Source organism: Pelodiscus sinensis, chromosome 5 (genome assembly GCF_052426305.1).
Source record: "Pelodiscus sinensis isolate ZL-2025 chromosome 5, ASM5242630v1, whole genome shotgun sequence".
NCBI classification, from domain to species: domain Eukaryota; kingdom Metazoa; phylum Chordata; order Testudines; family Trionychidae; genus Pelodiscus; species Pelodiscus sinensis.
In genome coordinates, this window is record NC_143056.1 from 28,932,079 (window position 1) to 28,952,030 (window position 19,952).

Below are 19,952 nucleotides of genomic sequence, written 5' to 3' on the forward strand. Positions count from 1 at the left end.
CAAAAAAGCACAGATGGGAGTAAAGCACCTGGCATCTATTGACTCCCACTGGGAGCTGGGCCCCCAACTGCCCTACTTCACTTCCACTCTAGTCTTCAATCAGGCCAAATGCCCATTGCTGGAATAAGACCCAAAGATCAGGTCCCAGGATCTGTACACTAGAGATACTGTTGACATAATTTTATTTCTTTTAGATCAATAAAATAATTACTGGAACATGGTATTCCAGTTATAGGAAACTCATCTCTCACTGTGTACCAGTAGTTAATGTGTAACCTACACAATCAGAGCATTACACTTTGGAATACCAAATATTTGCTGGTGACCTTCGTTACCGAACAGTCATAATTTTAACTTTGTTTTTTTTAAGTATAGTTGATTGAGAAAAAGTAACCGAAGAGCTGCCTTGTTGGTAAGATGAAACTGTTTAAACTGAGAATTTTAAATAGCTATGGGGGGAAGAGGAGGGTAATTATATCTGCATGTTCTTAAAAATGAAACAGTGTTTCAAGAAGAAGTAAATTTTATCTGTATATTGAAATTTTCTTTTAATTTAAAATGCTATAATGTTTTCAAAGGGAACCCTTTTCGTATGAGCAAAAAAAGCAAGAAACCTCCTCCTGTAGAAATGGTGCTACTACAAATCATCATAAAACAGAGTTTATACTATCAAGTCTCAGAGGGATAGCCGTGTTAGTCTGTATCTGCAGAAACAATGAAGAATCCCATGGCAACTTAAAGCCTAACAGATTTGTTTGAGCATAAGCTTTCATCTAGAAAAATCACTTCGTCAGATCCATGGAACTGAACTCACAGAGGTAGGGAAATGTAAGACATAGCCCTACCTCTGTAACTTCTACCCCATGCATCTGACAAAATGGTTTTTACCCATGAAAGCTTATGCCCAAGAAATAAACCTGTTAGTCTTTAAGGTGCCACCGAACTCCTCAAAGTTTTTACTAACATTTTCCTGCTTTAACTGTTAATAATTGTAATGAATTCTGTCTTTTGTTCTGCAATGTTAAAAGCAGATCTTTGGGAACCAAATACAATTAGAACTTCACATTCTGTACCTTTTCTTTTATATTTTAGATAAAAAAATACACGATGGTTTCTAAAGTTTCTTTTGCTATTTTCATATACAGTAATTCCTCATTTAACACGTGCCCACTTAACACGTTTTCGCGATAGCACGATTTTTTTTGGGAACGTTTTTTGAATTACACGACCATCCCCGGAATAACATGATTTCCCCAGCCAGTCCATCGCTGGCAGCTGCACGGGGCTTCCCCAGCCTCCCTGCAAAGTGGCGGAGGGTTCACCGCTCGCTGTGCCATTCCCTGGAGACCCCCCCCCCCTCGCCAGACCCAGTGTGGGTCCTGGCAAACCCGTCACAGGGGCATACTCCCAACCCAATCCCCCTTCCCTCTCCTCCCCTTTCCTTCCCCAGAGCCAAACACCTCCCCTCCCTGCTGCCACCCAGTCTCCTTTCTCCCCCAACCTTATGTCCCGGTCCCAACAGACACCACCGCTTGAATTGCAACCCCCACCTTTTCCATTATTTTCAATGGGAAAATTGACCCCGCATAACATGTTTTCACTTAAAACAATCATTTTCTGAAACATCTATAGTGTTAAATGAGGAATTACTGTACTTTCTTTACCATTCAGAAGCTTTGTTTATCAGAAGATTATTGATGTTACCAGTAAAGCTTATATATAAATAAACTCCTCATGATTCCAAACTAGCAATACACTGTCTGTCCAACTGTGTACCCATTAGTTGTGCAATGTTCCCAGATCAGCAGGATTTTTGTTTTTTTGAGGTTCCGATCAGCATACATTCATCCTGTCTTCATAACGCATTTATCTTCCTCATGACATTTGCTCCTGTGCAAAGGACCTAGGATTAGATGAGGTTTAAATTGTGCAGAGGGCTTCTAAGGCTTTAAGACAGAGTGAATGTTACCTTAAGCACTTAGCTGATGTGATCACATTATTTCTATCATTTGAATTAACTATATTAACAATAAATGACAATCTGCCAATAATCAAGGACACATATATAACTTAGATAGGGCCACGATAAGGTGGGTGCATAATTGGCTGGATAACCGTAGTCAGAGAGTTGTTGTTAACGGTTCTAAATCCTGCTGGAAAGGGATAACAAGTGGAGTTCCTCAAGGGTCTGTTTTGGGACCCGTACTGTTCAATATCTTCATCAAAGATGTAGATATTGGGATAGAGAGTATGCTTATTAAGTTTGCAGATGATACCAAACTGGGTGGAGTTGCAACTTCTTTGGAGGATAGGGACATAATTCAAAATGACCTTAGCAAGTTACAGAAATGGTCAGAGGTAAACAGGATGAGGTTTAATAAAGAGAAATGCAAAGTGTTCCACTTAGGAAGGAACAATCAGTTCCATACATACAAGATGGGAAGCAACTGTCTAGGAAGGAGCATGGCGGAAAGGGATCTAGGGGTCATAGTGGACCCCAAGTTGAATATGAGTCAACAGTGTGATGCTGTTGCAAAAAAAGCAAATATGATTCTAGGTTGTATCAACAGGTGTGTTGTAAGCAAAACTCGTGAAGTCATTCTGCCGCTCTACTCTGCACTAGTTAGGCCTCAGCTGGAGTACTGTGTCCAGTTCTGGGTGCCACATTTCAAGAAAGATGTGGAGAAATTGGAAAGGGTACAGAGAAGAGCGACAAGAATGATTAAAGGTTTAGAGAACATGACCTATGAAGCCAGGCTTTATGAACTGGGCTTGTTTAGTTTGGAAAAAAGAAGATTAAGGGGGGACATGATAGCGGTTTTCAAATATCTAAAAGGGTGTCACAAGGAGGAAGGAGAAAATTTGTTCCTCTTGGTTACTGAGGACAGGACAAGGAGTAATGGGCTTAAAGTGCAGCAGGGGAGGTTTAGATTGGACATTAGGAAAAAATTCCTAACTGTCAGGGTGGTCAAATATTGGAATAAATTGCCAAGGGAGGTGGTGGAATCTCCCTCTCTGGAGATATTTAAGAACAGGTTAGATAGAATCATAGAATAATAGGACTGGAAGGGACCTCGAGGGTCATCGAGTCCAGCCCCCCCGCCCTCAAGGCAGGACCAAGCTCCGTCTACACCATCCCTGAGAGATGTCTATCTAACCTGTTAGATAGACATCTCTCAGGGATGGTGTAGACGGAGCTTGGTCCTGCCTTGAGGGCGGGGGGCTGGACTCGATGACCTCTCGAGGTCCCTTCCAGTCCTATTATTCTATGATTCTATGAAAAGCAAAATCTGAGCCCAAACACTATGTATGAGTCACAGATGTAATACATGTTTAGTTTAAAGGTGAAGTTAAAAGGTGTGCTCTATAGCCTTGTCAACTGAGAGCACTGTTCGTAGCCATCTCCATTCCAGGACTATGGTTCCTGCTCCTTGGACAAATATATAGGATACGTGCTGTGAAGCTAGCTTATTCAACACAGCAGGGATGGGGAGAGTCTGAATGCAGCTCCCTGTTGGCAATTGCATTGATGAGTTTTGAGAGATACCTGAGGAACAAGGTAGTTGTTGCAGTGCTTGTATGGGAAGAAAGGGAAAATGTGAGTGTCAGACCCATTTATACTCCACTACCACTGAGTTCACTCTTGAGGTCAGCTCTTGCAAATAGTTCCAACTGTTGGTATGCTCCAGAGGGAAAGAAGCAATCTTCAAGACAGTCCAATCTAACCTATGAGAGGAGCTTCCTGTTTTCTATATTTGGGATTCTAGTCATATTTTAAAAGGATAAAATGACAGGAGCTTTCATGACTCACATCTAGTACTTTAATCTATGTATGATGGGCATGGAGAACTCCACTGGGTGCGCAGATATAATTAAATAAATACTAAAACTTGTGAAAGTGCTTTAAAGTTGCTTGTTTTAATATTTCCCACATTTACATGTGATTAGGAAGATGCATCACATTCAACAATTTCATTGTCTCCTGATTCATTTATTATAGCCCGTCTGGGATACCATCTTGTACAAGATCTAATCCACTGTTTCAACAGAGAATTGATTGCCTGACTGCCAAGTGTGTGCTGTTACTTTGTGCCCAAATGTTTCACTGCTCACATGAAGAAAAACAACAAATGATCTGGTAGCACTTTATAGACTAACAAAACATGTAGATGGTATCATGAGCTTTTGTGGGCACAGCCCTCATGAAATTACCTCTTCAGGGCATGAGACCACACCCAAGTAAACATCTTGATGTAGCAATCACAAGGGCTTACTCAACTCAGAATTTATGGCACTCAGATAATACCAGATATTTTATATTGAAACATAAAAACGTAGAGCTGGAAGAGACATCAAGAAAGCCCCTTGTCTATCACATATTGCCTTGTCCATATGGCAAATATCAAGCTAAACAATTACCATGCTCCAATGTTACAGGACAGATAGCCCTTAACCATCAAACATCTATCCAGACTGTTCTCTCTATCTAGTTAACTAATAAATCTACTATTTTAATAATGGCCCATTTAACAGAATCAATCTTTTCACACCTCTTCTCCATTTTTATAACCACTCCCATATAAAGAACAGTGGTGCAAAAGGAAGTTTCAGATGGCACCAGATCATTTGTCTTTCTAGCCACTTAGTACATTTCTTAATTGTGGGAGAGGGTGGAAGGAATTTCAAAATACTGCATTAAAGTGAAATTCTATCCTGTATTGTATGGAAAAGAATTCACACACTGCTTTTAAATATACTGTTTATTTTGTATGTACAGTATCTTGGATTTAAATGCTCCAATGGCAATTACACATATAAATGTAGAAATCACATAGAGGTGTAACTTTTCCAAACAACTTTCATTTTCACATGCAAATTTTGGATTTTGCATGAGCAAATTTGAACATTAAATTGGAGCCTTTTTGAAAATTTCACTTTCTCATTACATGGCTTTACAGACCATGCTTCTACATATATGTTTCTGAGAAATCATTCTTTGCGTCCACACAAAGTATAAACTTCTCACCCACAGTCCATTCACAAGTCTGCTTCAGCATTCACCAGTTCTTACAAAACAATATTTAATAAGTCAAGTGCAAAAGAATCAGAGGTAACACAACACATGGGCTGGATACCAGTCTGGGTGAAAGAATAAATAATCCTTATCAGTTGAATGAAAAGTAAAACAGAATGATGAATTGCCTTACCTGTTTGCAGAGGTACTGGATTCTCAGTCCAGGGCCTCACAACTTCAGCACAGCTCAGTAGACACAAGCAGTAACATGGAAATTAAGATAGTGCAGTCTTGTTTGCAAGGCTAGAAGAAAGTACTATGTTCACCCTTCCCTATTCAACAGGATCTCCAGCAGACGATACTATGTCTAAGTCATGCTTCTGAGCAGTCCAGTTACTGTAAGGTCCGCCACTGTACACTCCTTCATCTTTGTAGGACATGTTCATTGATTTGCTTCTGCACAAATTCATGAGCATAAGATTAACTGTGTTCTGCTACGAGGAAGCTGCCTTTAAAAGTGGCCCATATCTGAAGTTCACAAGCTGCCTATTCACATATTAAAAAACTAAAGACATCGCTCTTGCCAAGAAAGCATTTGAATCCCTGCTGTTCACCAACACAGGAGTTCAATATTCAGATTGACTATTCAAGTAGGGAGCAGGCATTATTACAGACATCATGAGAGTCTGGAGTACCTGCCATTTCTGCCCCCCCCCCCCTCCCCCCCTCCCGGTTTCCTTAGGGCAGAGCCATTTCAAAACACAATCAACACTCACAATTGGAAACCGTACACTTACTTAGCAAAATAGCAGGCATTGGTTCCAGGTAACAATAAGTCTTCTTTTATCCTCCAGATGGGTGTAGAGGTGTGTGTCTAGAAGGGTCATTGATATTTGATTCCTTCTTGTGCTATTACCATCCTGTTTCTAAAACAAAAGATTTCATTTTCACAAACATACAAAGCTAAATTAAAAAGTAAAAGAGGCCTGGAGTGTGATCCTTCTCCGCTTTATACTACTCTTGCACTATTATCATGCCTTTGATTTCAGTGGAGTTACTCTTGATTTACAGCAGTATAAACAATCAGAAGAAAATCAGGCCCACTACCTCTTTTTTCCCCAAAAAATTATTATCCATGTTTTGCTTTTTTCCTACCTGTAAGTTTCTATGTAATTGGGGGCAGGGGGGAGGGGATACTTGCATGTCATTCAAGCTAATTTTCCCTAGAAAAGAAAGTGCAAGTTATTCAGCAAAACCTCTAGCAATTTTCAAATGATTCTCTAGCATTTTGAAATGTAGAATTCTTCCAATCACTTTTTTTTTTTATAAAATATGGTCAACTCTCAGAGTTTCTCATTTATGGGACTCAGAACTAGTAGAGATAGTTGAACTTTTTTTAGTATACAGTGTGCAGAAAGTCAACATTGGTACTTTTAACCATACTGCATATTATACATACTAGCCCTTTAATTGTCAAGAAGCCTCTCTCTCGTTCTCTCCATTTGTATTTCTCACATTAAAAATAGGTAGCTCTCATTGATCTGAATGGAGATGAATGTGCTAAGCACTTTTGAAAATCAGATCCTTGATCTCAAATTTGTGCCTCATCTGAAAATTTGAACCTCTTCTTTTAAGAAAAGTTTCTATTTAACATAGGAAGAGTGAGGGACTTTCATCATGAACTGTTGGGAGCATCTGAAGTGAGTTCCTTGCTAAAGATTATGATGTCTCTTTTGCACCCATTTTGAAAGGATAGAGATTTCTCTCTTCCATTATTTTCAGTTTGCCTTTTGATTTGTGATTTGGCCATTCATGTTTTACATTGTTGGTTTGTAAGTTGATGGGGCTGGTGAAATTTAGATGGTGGAAGGAGCCATTTGGTTCCATTTCATTGCCTCTTTATTTGGAAGCCCAGAATCAAAGTATTGTCAAGTTAAAAAGAGAAAAGAAAAACTGTTGTTGACTTTGTTGCTTCTTTTCTCTTTTTTTTATTAGAAAAACCTCACTGCTGGACTCCAAAATGAAAGCAGGAATTTGCCTTCTTCTCTTAAGTGAACTGTGCATTGAATTAAGTATGTCTCTTGGAAATCAAAAGAAACACAAAGAAGAGTATTTCTCGCAGAATAATAAGAATCCGTATGGCACTATTGAGCATAGAAGCACCGCAGAGCCATTTGAAGAACAAGCCCCTCTAGAATTCACTCTTTACAACCTCACTGAAAAGAACATGAATTTTGGATTCAATCTCTACAGGAAAATAGCACTAAAACATGACAATAATGTGTTCTTCTCCCCACTCTCAATGTCATTTTTAATGGCTGTCTTTATGCTCGCGGCTAAAGGGGAAACCTACAGGCAAATAATTCAGGGTACAAACCTCCATCTTTTGCAGGGCAAAGAGAATTTTCATCAGTTGCCAGCTTTGTTTAAACAATTGAAAGATAACATCACCGAGAATGAAGAGCTTGTTCTGCAGCAAGGAAGTATTTCTTTTGTTCAAAGGAACTTCAGACTCAAAGAGCCTTTCGTTAATCTATCCAAGCAATTCTTTGATATGGAATTCTTAAGTGTGGATTTTCACAACTCCACCCATGCAAAAAATGTCATAAATCAGAATATTAAAAAGAAGACCAAAGGAAAAATCCCAAAGCTTTTTGAGGAATTTGACCAGCATGCTAAACTGGTTCTCGTGAATTATGTTCTCTTTAAAGGTAACTATTGATTTTACACCATAAGATCATAATTTATAAAAAGCCAACTGACAAGTCTCTGATCTCAGTTATGTTAGTGTAGCTCCAGAAAAATTCCATTGGGATTGATGTTGCTAGCCTAGATTTGTAACTGAGCTCTGAATACGATGAATAACATTCGTGCATCAGGCAAACCTGTCAATATTACTGAGGTCATTGCAGACTGGATTATGTACATATGTCATATACCCATTATAACTGAGTTAATAATTCAAATATAATTATTGTAGCTAGAGGGCTTCTCCTTTAGATAAAAGGCATTTTCATCATTATGGTATTCCCCTGTTGTCCCCCATTAGCTGTCATTTTTAATAAAAAAAATTAAAATTGTAAATGATTTTAGTGGTAGTGAAAAGTTCCTCGAATACTGCCAACCTCCATACTCAGAACAGCTAGTAAACAGACAAAAGAAGTAAAAAGATTCTCTCTGCACCTTATTGACCTCTTTTATCCCTCTTCTAAAGGCTCCATCTTGAGGAAAGAGAAGGTTGTTCTATTTCCCTTGAATCTCTGGACTCCCGGCCATTAAAAAAACGTTATTTATAGAATCATAATCATAGAATACTGGACCTGGAAGGGACCTCGAGAGATCATCAAGTCTAGTCCCCAACCCTTATGACAGGACCAAGCACTGTCTAGATCATCCCTGATAGATGTCTATCCAACTTGCTCGTGAATGTCTCTACTGATGGAGATTCTACACCTCCCTAGGCAATTTATTCCAGTGTTTAACCACCCTGACAGTTAGGACGTCCTTCCTAATGTCCAACCTAAATCTCCCTTAATACAATTTAAGCCCATTGCTTCTTGTCCTTTCTTCAGAGGCCAAGGAGAACAATTTTTTCCCTCCTCATTTTAATCCCTTTTATTTTAGATACTTGAAAACTGCTATCACAGCCTCTCTCAGTCTTCTCTTTTCTAAACTACACAAGCCCAATTCTTTCAGTCTTCCCTCATAGCTCATGTTTTCTTCACCTGTAATCATTTTTGCTGCTCTTCTCTGGACCTTCTCCAATTTCTTCAAATCTTCCTTGAAATGTGGTGCCCAGAACTGGACACAATACTCCAATTGAGGCTTAATTGGTGCAGAGTAGAGCAGAAGAATGACTTCTCGTGTCTTGCTCACAACACTCCTGTTAATGCATCCCAGAATCATGTTTGCTTTTTTTGCAACAGTGTCACATTGTTGATTCATGTTTAACTTGTGGTCTACTATGACCCCTAGATCCCATCTGCAGTACTCTTTCCTAGACAGTCGCTTCCCATTCTGTATGTGTGAAACTGATTGTTCCCTCTTAAGTGGAGTACTTTGCATTTGTCCTTATTAAACTTCATCCTATTTACCTCAGACCATTTCTCTAGTTTGTCTAGATCATTTTGAATTATGACCCTGTCCTCCAAAGCACTTGCAAAGCAAATTATTAAAGTGTCCATGGTAACAGTAACTGTAATATGGGCCTATGTACTCTAGATACTGGGTTGAGGGCACCAATTCATTTCTTATAGAGCACATTGGTGAAGGCAATCCAGAATCTCCCCATTTCATACCAGAGTTTTTTTTATCAGGTCAAAGAACCACTGCTAATCCACAAGACCAAAGGATCTTTCATGTATTGATCTGGAGCAACAGAAAGAAGTTATCAGAATCTGAAATATTCTTAGCTTAGCAAGGGAGATACAAGCAAGCTAGGAAAAATAATCACAGCATACCAAAGTTTATTTGCTAAGTTAGGGTCATGAATAAGCCCCCATAAGGCTGCTGAAAAGTAGATTCTGCAGAGACTTCCTATCTCAATGTGAAGGAGGCCATTTGCTTGTCACATAACAAAACTCCCTGATTACACATCAAATTTTCTATTCCAGGACAGGAGTCTGACTCTTTTCTTTCAGTTTCACTTAGCCAGTGGAGAATAGCCTGGGTCTAAAGGACCTAGCTGGAGTATCCCCTGAGCAACCAGTGATTTTTCAGGCTACCTTCAGGTCCCTGAATTCATCAGTCTTCTTAGGGATGAAACTCATATGGAAGTGTTATGATGGGGAGGACTCTGCAGGTCACAGGTATGCAAAGATATCAGATGATAAACTTTAGTCACTTGCAAACCTGGATCAGCTCTGAAGCAATAACCCCAATCTCTCCAGAATGCCACGGCATGCCAAAATATCACATCCCTCATTAAAATGTTGCAACCTGAAGAGTACATTTTATTGTGGCATTTTCCCCAGTAATGCCCCCCCTAGGTCCTTTGAATGAGTGGAGAAGAGCAGGGTATACATTAAAAGTGTCTAATGCAAGAGTAAGAACACTGGGAGATTCTGTTTTGGGAAAAGATGTTTAGAAGACAACCTGACTATAGAATTTAATCCAGCTGAGGGCAAATGTAAAATAAAATAACTTCTATCTGAGATTATTGACTTGACATGAAAGATAGGACTGGTTACCATTCTTACATTCATTTAGAACATAGATTCCCAAACTGGGGGGCACGAAGAAATTCCAGGGGGGCACGAGGTGACCCAGCCCCCCCCCAATCAAGTTTTGCTGCCCTGCTCAGTTCCTTTTTTTTTCCTCAAGAAGTTTTTTTTTGGTGTGTGGGGGGGAGGGTTTTTCAAAAATCAGAAAGGGGGGCATGATGCTGAAAAGTTTGGGAACCACTGATTTAGAAGGAATCTACGATTGCATTACCTGGGCTCCCATTACACAATTCAGTAGGCTATTTCCCCTCTCCAATAGGGAGCATACATGGCATGTTCCCTCACCCCCAGCACTTTTACACACACACACACACACACACACACACACACACACACACACACACACACACACACACACACACAGAGAGAGCTACTGTTACTAAAAGGAATGTAATGAAGAGAAAGCCTGAAAAAAGTGCTATGATTAACACCAGACTCCAAAAATGGCAACGTCAGGCTTTGACTGTTTTTTAGCACTAGCAAATTCTAGGATGTATGCCCATGAGGGAGGATAGTTTGTCAGAAGTTCCTGTGAGTGCACGCAGATTTGTTGGCAAAGATCAAGTCTGAGAACAGGATCCTGGACAATTTTGGCTTTGGCAGATAGCAACCAGCATCGTGAATTAAACTCAAAGTAAATTAACCAGTGCAGAGAATGGCATATAGGAGCAATACTATTTACAGTAGCCAACACTTCCACCTAGCCAACATGTTTAATCCCAAATGGTGTAGTAGTCTAGTTTTGAGGTGACAAAAGCATGGCCAATTATGACCAGCTCTGCATTTTGAAAAGAAAAGATCTTGTCAAGTGTAAAGCTGACAGAAAGTGGTTTTGGCCATCACTGTTATCTAGGAAACCATGTCTAGAGATGGATCCAAATAAGTCTCAGATTGACAACCTCTAAAATATCAGCCTGCTGATGCCTTTGTTGCATCTGCCAATTCCCCATCAACAAGCAACCACCTTTTATCAACATTGTCTCTCCTGTCTTATTTTGACTAACCCCAACCCAGTTGGATTCCATCCAGATCCCTTTCTCTGCCAGAAATTGAGATAGGAAATAAATGGCTGTCTAGAGTTGGTAGAAAGGAAATGCAGGACCTAGGTATCATCAAATATAGGGGCTCAGTCCATAGTACTCCAAGGGAGGGAACCCATCATTGGCGCTTCATGAATGGGACAATGCGGAAAATATTTATTGATCATGTTCTTTCCCTTCCATCCCTCTTGAGCCTAGATCTGTTTCTGTGGTTTTGCCTTCCTGTGTTGTAAAAAGCTTTGACGTACGTATACTAAAGATATCATAGTAGGTAACAAGGGCCCAAAATCCAACATTACCATATAGCAACAGATACAATTGGATTTTTTTAGGGACATCAGTATTGTTACCATGAACAAGTGTGAGTGTGAATAATTATTCTTTCTTTCTTTTCTAAGGCAAATGGCTGCATCCATTCAATGCTAGATTCACAGAACTGGAGACTTTCCATATAGACAAGTTTAGGAACGTACAGGTGCCCATGATGTTTAAGTCAGACAAGGTTGCCTCAACTTTGGATAAGAACTTAGGATGCATTGTGCTAAAACTTCCCTTTAGCGGGAGTGCACACATGCTTGTTGCCATGCCGGAAAAGGAGGGAGATTACGGTTCACTTGAAGATCACATAACAGCAGAGCTTATGGAATCGTGGCTTAGAAACATGGAGACCAGGTACAGCTTTGCACTTACATTTTAACATTTCATATTTATTGAGGTAAAAGAAACGAGATTGTCTGTTTTTCCCAACCCATTTACATGCTGGCATATCTGTGGAGTGACATTCTCATGGAAGTGACTTCTTTCCAAATCACCCTTAACAGAACCTCTGCAAGCAAGAGTGGTGCAGAGCTCTCACATGAACCCTCCATTTAAGGCTCTGATTCATCTCCTGTAGCCCACTAAAAATGTACATCTCACAGAGCACAGTCCAGTCTTTCCAAGCCCAAACATCAGGCACTAATTGTGGTCTTCAATTTTGCACTTGTAGCCAAAGCAGCATGACTAACCGGCACGTGCAACTTACTTATGAAGAGACTTCCTACTTGGGCAATAAGGCATAAATACAAAATATGTAATAGGTTGAACTATAAAAATGGAAAATAATTTAATCTCTTCATAACAATGCAATTCAGTATATGATAGTCTTTCTCCACTTCAGTATTGAATTAATCAATGCCCTATTCTAAGATGGGGATACTGGGCTGCTATTTTGGGTGCTGAAGGAAACTAGAGGTTCTGACCCCTTGTGGATCTGACATTTTTCATAAGAGGAAAAGCATTAGCTTCACTGTCTATAACAAGTTGTTAGGCAAGGATTTACCTATCTTAATTCTCCTACATTTCAACTAGTCTTTACTGACTGCCCTAAACTGTTGAGTGGCATTTTGTGCCCTGCTACATTCAATCCCAGAGCTGGTTCAATTTCAGTAGTAGTTGAAGTGACTGTTACATATCTCTTGTCTGCCACATAAAAGGGAGAGACAAGGTGGGTAAGGTAATAACTTTCATTGGACTAACTCCTGTTAGTCCAATAAAAGGTGAGAGAGATGAGCCTTTGAGAACTGCCACGTTCAATGTTCTGGGGTTTGAATTAGTGGGTCTAGTAAAGACCCACTAAATCGAACTCAGAGTGTGCTCCCATTGTCACCGGTACTCCTGCTCCTCATGAGGAGTAGGGAAAGCATCTGGGAGCATTTGCTTACGTTGACCTCCCACTGTGTGGATGGTGTGGAAATGCAATTTAAGATCTATCAAGTTGCGTAGATTGTAGACTACGCCACAGAACTTTTTGTCAGGTATCAAACACTTGAAGCAGATCTGAGCAAACTATGGCTCACAGTCTGGATTTGGCCTGCCAAGCCATCAGATCTGGTTTACAAGAGCCTCAGTTGGCTCCCCGCCTGCCCCGCCCCGCCCCGAACTCAGAAAAGCCAGCTGCAGGGCCATGTGAGCATCTCTGAATGCTGAGAGCTCAGGGAATGGGGCGAGAGACTTCTCACGCTGCTCCAAACCCATTGGACGGTTTGCAGCCAAAAGCACCTGTCTGTTTGCAGGACAGGCAGCATGTAAAGTATACCTCCCCCTTATTTCTTGGGCTCACAGAATTAACAGCAGCAAACATAGTCCCCGCAGCTACTCTGAGCATGTACAAGGGCATGGAAAGCAGGGACTCTGGCTAAGGAACCTGATGGACTGTTGATTGGGAGTCACCCAAGTGAGGTCTTCCAGACACAGCCTGCCTCTGGCACTACAACCTCTCCCTGCCCACAAATCCCTGCCCACCTCCTGTACCCTTACCCCATGTAACACAAACCTTCTGCATCCCTGCTCCAGCACCCATACACCTAATCAGACATTGCACCCCCTCCTACGGTCACAACCCACTCCCGACCTTCCATCTCAATCTGCTGGTCACAACCCAAATCCCTGGACCCCTCCTGCACTCTGGCCCCAGATTACAACCCCCTCCCAGACCCTGCACTCCCTGCTCCTACACCACTTCCCCAGGACAGAATCCTCTCCTGCACCCTTACTCCTCCCAGACCCTGCACCCCAATACCCTGTCCCAGGTGACAATCTATACCCCTGCACCCGTACCCCAGGTCACATTCCCCTCCCAGATGCTGCACTCCCTCCTGCACCCCAGTCTGATGCCCCAGGTCACAATCCCCTCCTTCACCCAAACTCCCTCCCAGATCCCACAACCCAATCCCTTACTCTAAGCTCCCTTCTGCTCCCATCTTCCATCCCAAGATCTCCCACCCGAACCTCCTCCATTAATACCATGGAAGAGTGCAGCCCTTGAGCACTTATTAAATTCTTGGAGTGCCTCCCATCAAAAATTATTGTCCACTCCTGACTTGGAGGCAAACAAAGGATTCAAACTGAACATCACCCTCTCCTCCACTGAAAAGGTCTGTTTGAGTCCCATGTTCCCATCCAAGTGCTTGAGATCAGAAGAAGAGCTCTGTGTAGCTCAAAAGCTCATCTCTCCCTCCAGCAGAGGTTGATCTGAGAAAAGATATTATTTTGATCACCTTGTATCTCTCGTATCCTGGGGGTGATAGAAATGTAGCCGTGTTAGTCTGGTGTAGCTGAAACAAAATACAGGACTATGTAGCACTTTAAAGACTAACAAGATGGTTTATTAGATGATGAGCTTTCGTGGGCCAGACCCACTTCCTCAGATCAAATAGTGGAAGAAAATAGTCACAGCCATATATACCAAAGGATACAATTTAAAAAAATGAACACATATGAAAAGGACAAATCACATTTCAGAACAGAAGGGGGATACGGGGGGGGGGGGGGAGGAAAGGAAGGCGAATGCCTGTGAGTTAATGATATTAGAGGTGGGAAGGGTAGATGTCTGAGAGTTAATAGTATTAGAGGTGATAATTGGGGAAGCTATCTTTGTAATGGGTAAGAAAGCTGGGGTCTTTGTTCAGCCCCCCGCGGAGAGTGTCAAATTTTAGCATGAATGCCAGTTCAGAGGATTCCCTTTCAAGTGCAGATTTGAATGTCTTCTGAAGTAGGATGCAGGTGAGTAGATCATTGAGACAGTGTCCTTTCTGGTTGAAATGACAAGCAACTGTTTTTTCTTTGTGATCCTGTCTAATGTCTGTTTTGTGGTCATTGATTCTTTGGCGAAGTGTCTGAGACATTTGTCCAATGTACATAGCAGACGGACACTTTCGGCACATGATAGCATAAATATAATCTACTATTAACTCACAGACATCTACCCTTCCCCACCTCTAATATCATTAACTCACAGGCATTCGCCTTCCTCCCCCCCTCCCCCAGTATCCCCCTTCTGTTCTGAAATGTGATTTGTCCTTTTCATATGTGTTCATTTTTTTAATTGTATCCTTTGGTATATATGGCTGTGACTATTTTCTTCCGCTATTTGATCTGAGAAAGTGGGTCTGGCCCACGAAAGCTCATCATCTAATAAACCATCTTGTTAGTCTTTGAAGTGCTACATAGTCCTGTATTTTGTTTCATCCTGGGGGTAATATTGATAACCAGCTCTGCATCATACAAGTGAGATAGTTTCACTACCTTTTACAGAGCACTTTTAGATGTTCTGATGAAAGGTGTAACAAAGTACAAAGTATTACTGAATGACCCTTCTAATAATAATGATTGAGTATTTTCCAGGATAATGAGACAAGTAAAATTCATAGAGAAAAATTAATCCTGTGAAAAGAACATTTTTTTGGTTCCAAAATTAGGACTTTGCCAGTTTTTTCACTGAATTACCAGTATATATGTTGGTTGCAGAAAAATGGACGTTATCTTTCCAAAGTTCAAATTAGACCAGAAATACCAGATGCATGAACTGCTCCGTGGTCTGGGAATTAAAAACCTTTTCACAAACAAGGCAGACCTGAGTCAACTCACAGATCAAAGATTTGTCAAAGTATCACAGGTAAGACTTACAAGGTGCTTCTTGATATTTATATTTGGTACTGTGTTAGTGTTGAGAGGGTCCAGCCAAGATGAGGAACTGGTTGTGCTAGATATTATATGAAGACACAACGAGAAACAGTTCCCGTCTCAAAGAGCTTAAAAAGGATCACGTGACTTGCTGAAGATCTCACAGCCGAGTTAGGAACAGAACCCAGGAGTCCTGACTCCCAATCCTGTAACAGTCATATTTTGGCTTCTCTTGAACAAATCTGCAGGGGAAAGCAGTTGGAGGGGGAAGTTCAGAATTTAGCTAGGCAACATTTTATACGTGAAACATTTTCCAGCAAAAAATACAGATTTGGTGATATTAAAACTTTTAACAAATGTGTTCATAGAATCATAGAACCATAGAGCTGGACAAGACCTCAGAAGGTCATCAAGTCCAGCCCCCTGCCCTAGGCAGGACCAATCCCAACTAAATCAACCCAGCCAAGACTTTGTCAAGCCGAGACTTAAACACCTCGGCTACGTCTAGACTGCAAGCCTCTTTCGAAAGAGGCTTTTTCGAAAGATACTTTCAAAAAAGCCTCTTTCGAAAAAGAGCATCTAGACTGCAAGCAGTTCTTTCGAAAAAGCAAGCCACTTTTTCGAAAGAAAGCACCCAGGCAGTCTGGATGCTCTCTTTCGAAAAAGCCCTGTTTGCATTCAAGAACGCCTTTTTCCGAAAGGGCACTTTCGAAAAAAGGCGTTCTTCCTCGTGAAATGAGGTTTTCCGCCGTCGAAAGAAAAGCCGCGTTCTTTTGATTTAATTTCGAAAGAACACGGCTGCAGTCTAGACGCAGGAGAAGTTTTTTCGAAAAAAGGCTACTTTTTTCGAAAAAACCCTTGAGTCTGGACACAGCCCTCTGGGGATGGAGACTCCACTACTTCCCTAGGTAACCCATTCCAGTGCTTCACCACTCTCCTAGTGAAATAGTTTTTCCTAATATCCAGCCTGGACCTCTCCCACCACAACTTGAGACCATTGTTCCTTGTTTTGCCATCCATCACTACTGTGAACAGCCTTTCTCCAGCCTCTTTGGAACCTCCCCTCAGGAAGTTGAAGGCTGCTATCAAATCCCGCCTCACTCTTCACTTCTGCAGACTAAACAGACCCAACTCCCTCAGCCTCTCCTTATAAGTCATATGCTCCAGCCCCCTAATCATTTTGGTTGCCCTCCGCTGGACCCACTCCAATGCATGCACATCCTTTTTGTAGTGTTAATACTGCCAAATTGTTCTAGTTCAAAAATCAGAAAAATATTAAAACATTTTGCTTAAATATAAACTCTTTTGAAAATATTCAGTTCAAAAACATTTTAGTTTCAAAATTTCCTGCGATGGTACATAAGAATCAGAATCAGATAAAAAATATTTTTTTGGATCTAAAACAAAAATGTTTTTGGCTTTGTACTTCACCAAATTTTCATTCTGAAGTTCACCCAAAAGAGTTTTTTTCATTTTTATTTTTTGGAATTGCTAGCACACTGACAAGTCCACTATTCACCCAGCTTGAATTCAGAGACTTCCTCCACCTCTTCTGTACACCTGTGCAGAGAAAAACTACAATCCAGCACCATCCAGCAGTATGACATGCCAAAGAAGATAAAACACGAACATGGCCCTAACCCATTCCATACTAATGGACCACTGTGGTTCTCATATGTTGCACCCTTTTAAAGTATTTAACCAAGTAGTTGACTCCCCAAATACAAATATGTAAAAGTATTTAAAATAGGATAGCTTGGTAAGCTGATCTTAATCAGAAAGGTTATTTATTGCATACCCCAAGAATCAAAATACAAAATATAAAATAGTGACTTTTTAGTTAATGGACTATTACACCATTTAATGTATGTAAATCAGGTTGAGAATCTGTTGCACACTTTTGCACCTGTGCCAATAACAGGAAAAACTGTTTATCCCAGAATTATTAGACTAATGATTTTTATTATAAAACAATCTAACTTTAATAGCATGTGTTAACTGATTTTAAAAGCAATGCACCAGCTGGCATTGTATGTTACTGTATGTTACTGTTGGCATGCCTACACTAGGAAATTATTTCAAAATAACTCCCAAAATAACTATTTCAAAATAGCATATTCACACCACAGGGAAGCCTTGAAATTAGTCTGAGGTATGCTCTCTTAATGTGCATGTGCTACCTTGACTTAGATCCCCCAGAAGCATGGGGCAGTAATTATTTTGAATGACTCTGAGGAGTAGTAATTTCAAAATAGCAGCAGTAGAGTGTCCATACTACCGCTATTCCAAAATAACTATTTCAAAATTAATGTTATTCCTCGTGGAAAGCAGGAGTTATTATTTCGAAATAACCAGCCTATGTCATGTTGAAATAATGGGCTTGATAGTGTGGATGCTCTGCTTGTTATTTCAAAATAAGAAAATAAACCATTGCTATGAGACATACATTAATTCAGAAGCAGATTTAGGACTTTAACACAGTCAATAGAGTTTGGTATTGGTGATGTTAACACGTTCAACCTTTATGTAAGCCCTCTCTAGAGCATGCACTAACCATGAAGCTTGCAGACACAGGCTTAGGCAGGAGCGGCTTGAGGCTATTGTAAAATAGATTCCGTGGTCTGGCCAACCTGAGCTATGAATGGATAAAGGCTACACGCGGCACGGAGTCCGCACTAGCGGACATTTAAAAATGGCGGCACCCGGCTTTATGCAAATGAAGCCCGGGAAATTCAAATCCCGGGCTTCATTTGCAACTCAGGTTGCCTACATTACCACCCTAGTTCGAACTAGGGTGGTAGCGTAGACATACCCAGAAAGACTATGGCAGCTGTGCAGTCACACTGGAGCCAGCAGGGTCTCTATGTGAGTGCAACCATCAGTTGCAAGAGCAGATCCTCACTGAGATCCTCTATTGCTTTGTCTGTATGTCAGAGGCCTGCCATATAATAGATGTTAGGAACATTGATGAATGTTCTCCACATAAGGAGTCTAATTTTTGGTGTTTATAACATTGTTCTCTTGGTGTTATCAGATTATCCAAAGAGCAGTAATTGAAGTGGATGAGAAAGGAACTGAAGCAGCAAGTGTTAGTGGGTCAGAAATTATTGCATACTCAATGCCTCCTACTGTTAAAGTCAACCGACCTTTCCTCTTTATAATTTATGAAGAAACTTTCAAAACATTACTGTTCATGGGCAGAGTGGTTAATCCTACAGAAATGTGAATGAAGACAATAGTTTTTTGTCTATATCCAATATATTCCAGGTTTTATTTTTATTTTCTTGAAACTATTAAACTGCATTAGTTAAAGCTGAAAACTAGTTAGATACAAAAACAGATTAATTTCATTTCTCAAATCAGCAGCATGTCCTACTAAATTATTTTGTTAAATCAACGAGATTATCTAGTTGAGGCAATAATTGTGACAAAACAGAGATTTGTTCAAAAACTGCATATTATTTTATATATTTCCTAAACTACTCCTTCCAACAGCCATCTAACAGTAAGATTTGGATTACTAGCTATATACTTTAAGAATCAATTAAAGTATTTTAGTCTGTGAGCTACATTAGATATTTCTGTATATGTGCAAATCCAATAAAATGTTTGAGCTAAAATATGCTAGTTTCTGTTTTATTCTGTGTTTAATCCCCCATTGTAAAGCAGATCCACCATTTTGCACATTTCATTCACAGAAAATATGGTTTCTTATATAAAAATCATCCAAGTGTAAACACAAAATTTAAAGTATATTTTAAAAATGTTGACAGTATTTACTTATGGTCCAGCAGGCTATATAATCAGCTCCAAAAGAACATCTTATATAGCTATAGTTATTAAAGATCACAAAAAGCATGAACATGAAAGTCCCAAATTCAACATTTTAATGATAGAATTCAGATATATTTTATTTAGAGATAAGCCTGAACCAAAATCTGGGATCCAAACATCCCAAAACATTTAGAAAGTTCACATCCAAGCACTGCAGCTTGGCCTACATTCTTACAATATTCTGTATTGCAATCAGAAGAATTAAGAACCTGCTCCCACTAACATCAGAGGAAATTTTGCCATTTACTTCACTATGAGCAGGGCCAAGTTTTAAGCATGGGTCTATAGGCTCTGTTCTTGAGAATTTTATTTACTTCTTATTATGGAGTCATAGCAAGCCTGTAAGATCATATCAGGGTTTTCAGTTCAGTGAATATATACATCTTATTTTCTCAGGGC

The 19,952-nt window shown here is 40.2% G+C and overlaps 1 protein-coding gene across 1 annotated transcript; it reads left to right on the forward strand.

The window, feature by feature from the left end:
• The first annotated feature begins 275 nt into the window (after positions 1-275).
• SERPINA10 (serpin family A member 10) lies at positions 276-19,339 on the forward strand. The gene is made up of 5 exons (XM_006133681.5): positions 276-412; positions 7,010-7,725; positions 11,675-11,948; positions 15,564-15,711; positions 18,754-19,339. The coding sequence occupies exons 2-5, from the start codon at positions 7,035-7,037 to the stop codon at positions 18,943-18,945; spliced, it is 1,305 nt and encodes a 434-aa protein (XP_006133743.2). The 5' UTR covers positions 276-412; positions 7,010-7,034; the 3' UTR covers positions 18,946-19,339.
• The last annotated feature ends 613 nt before the right edge of the window (positions 19,340-19,952 follow it).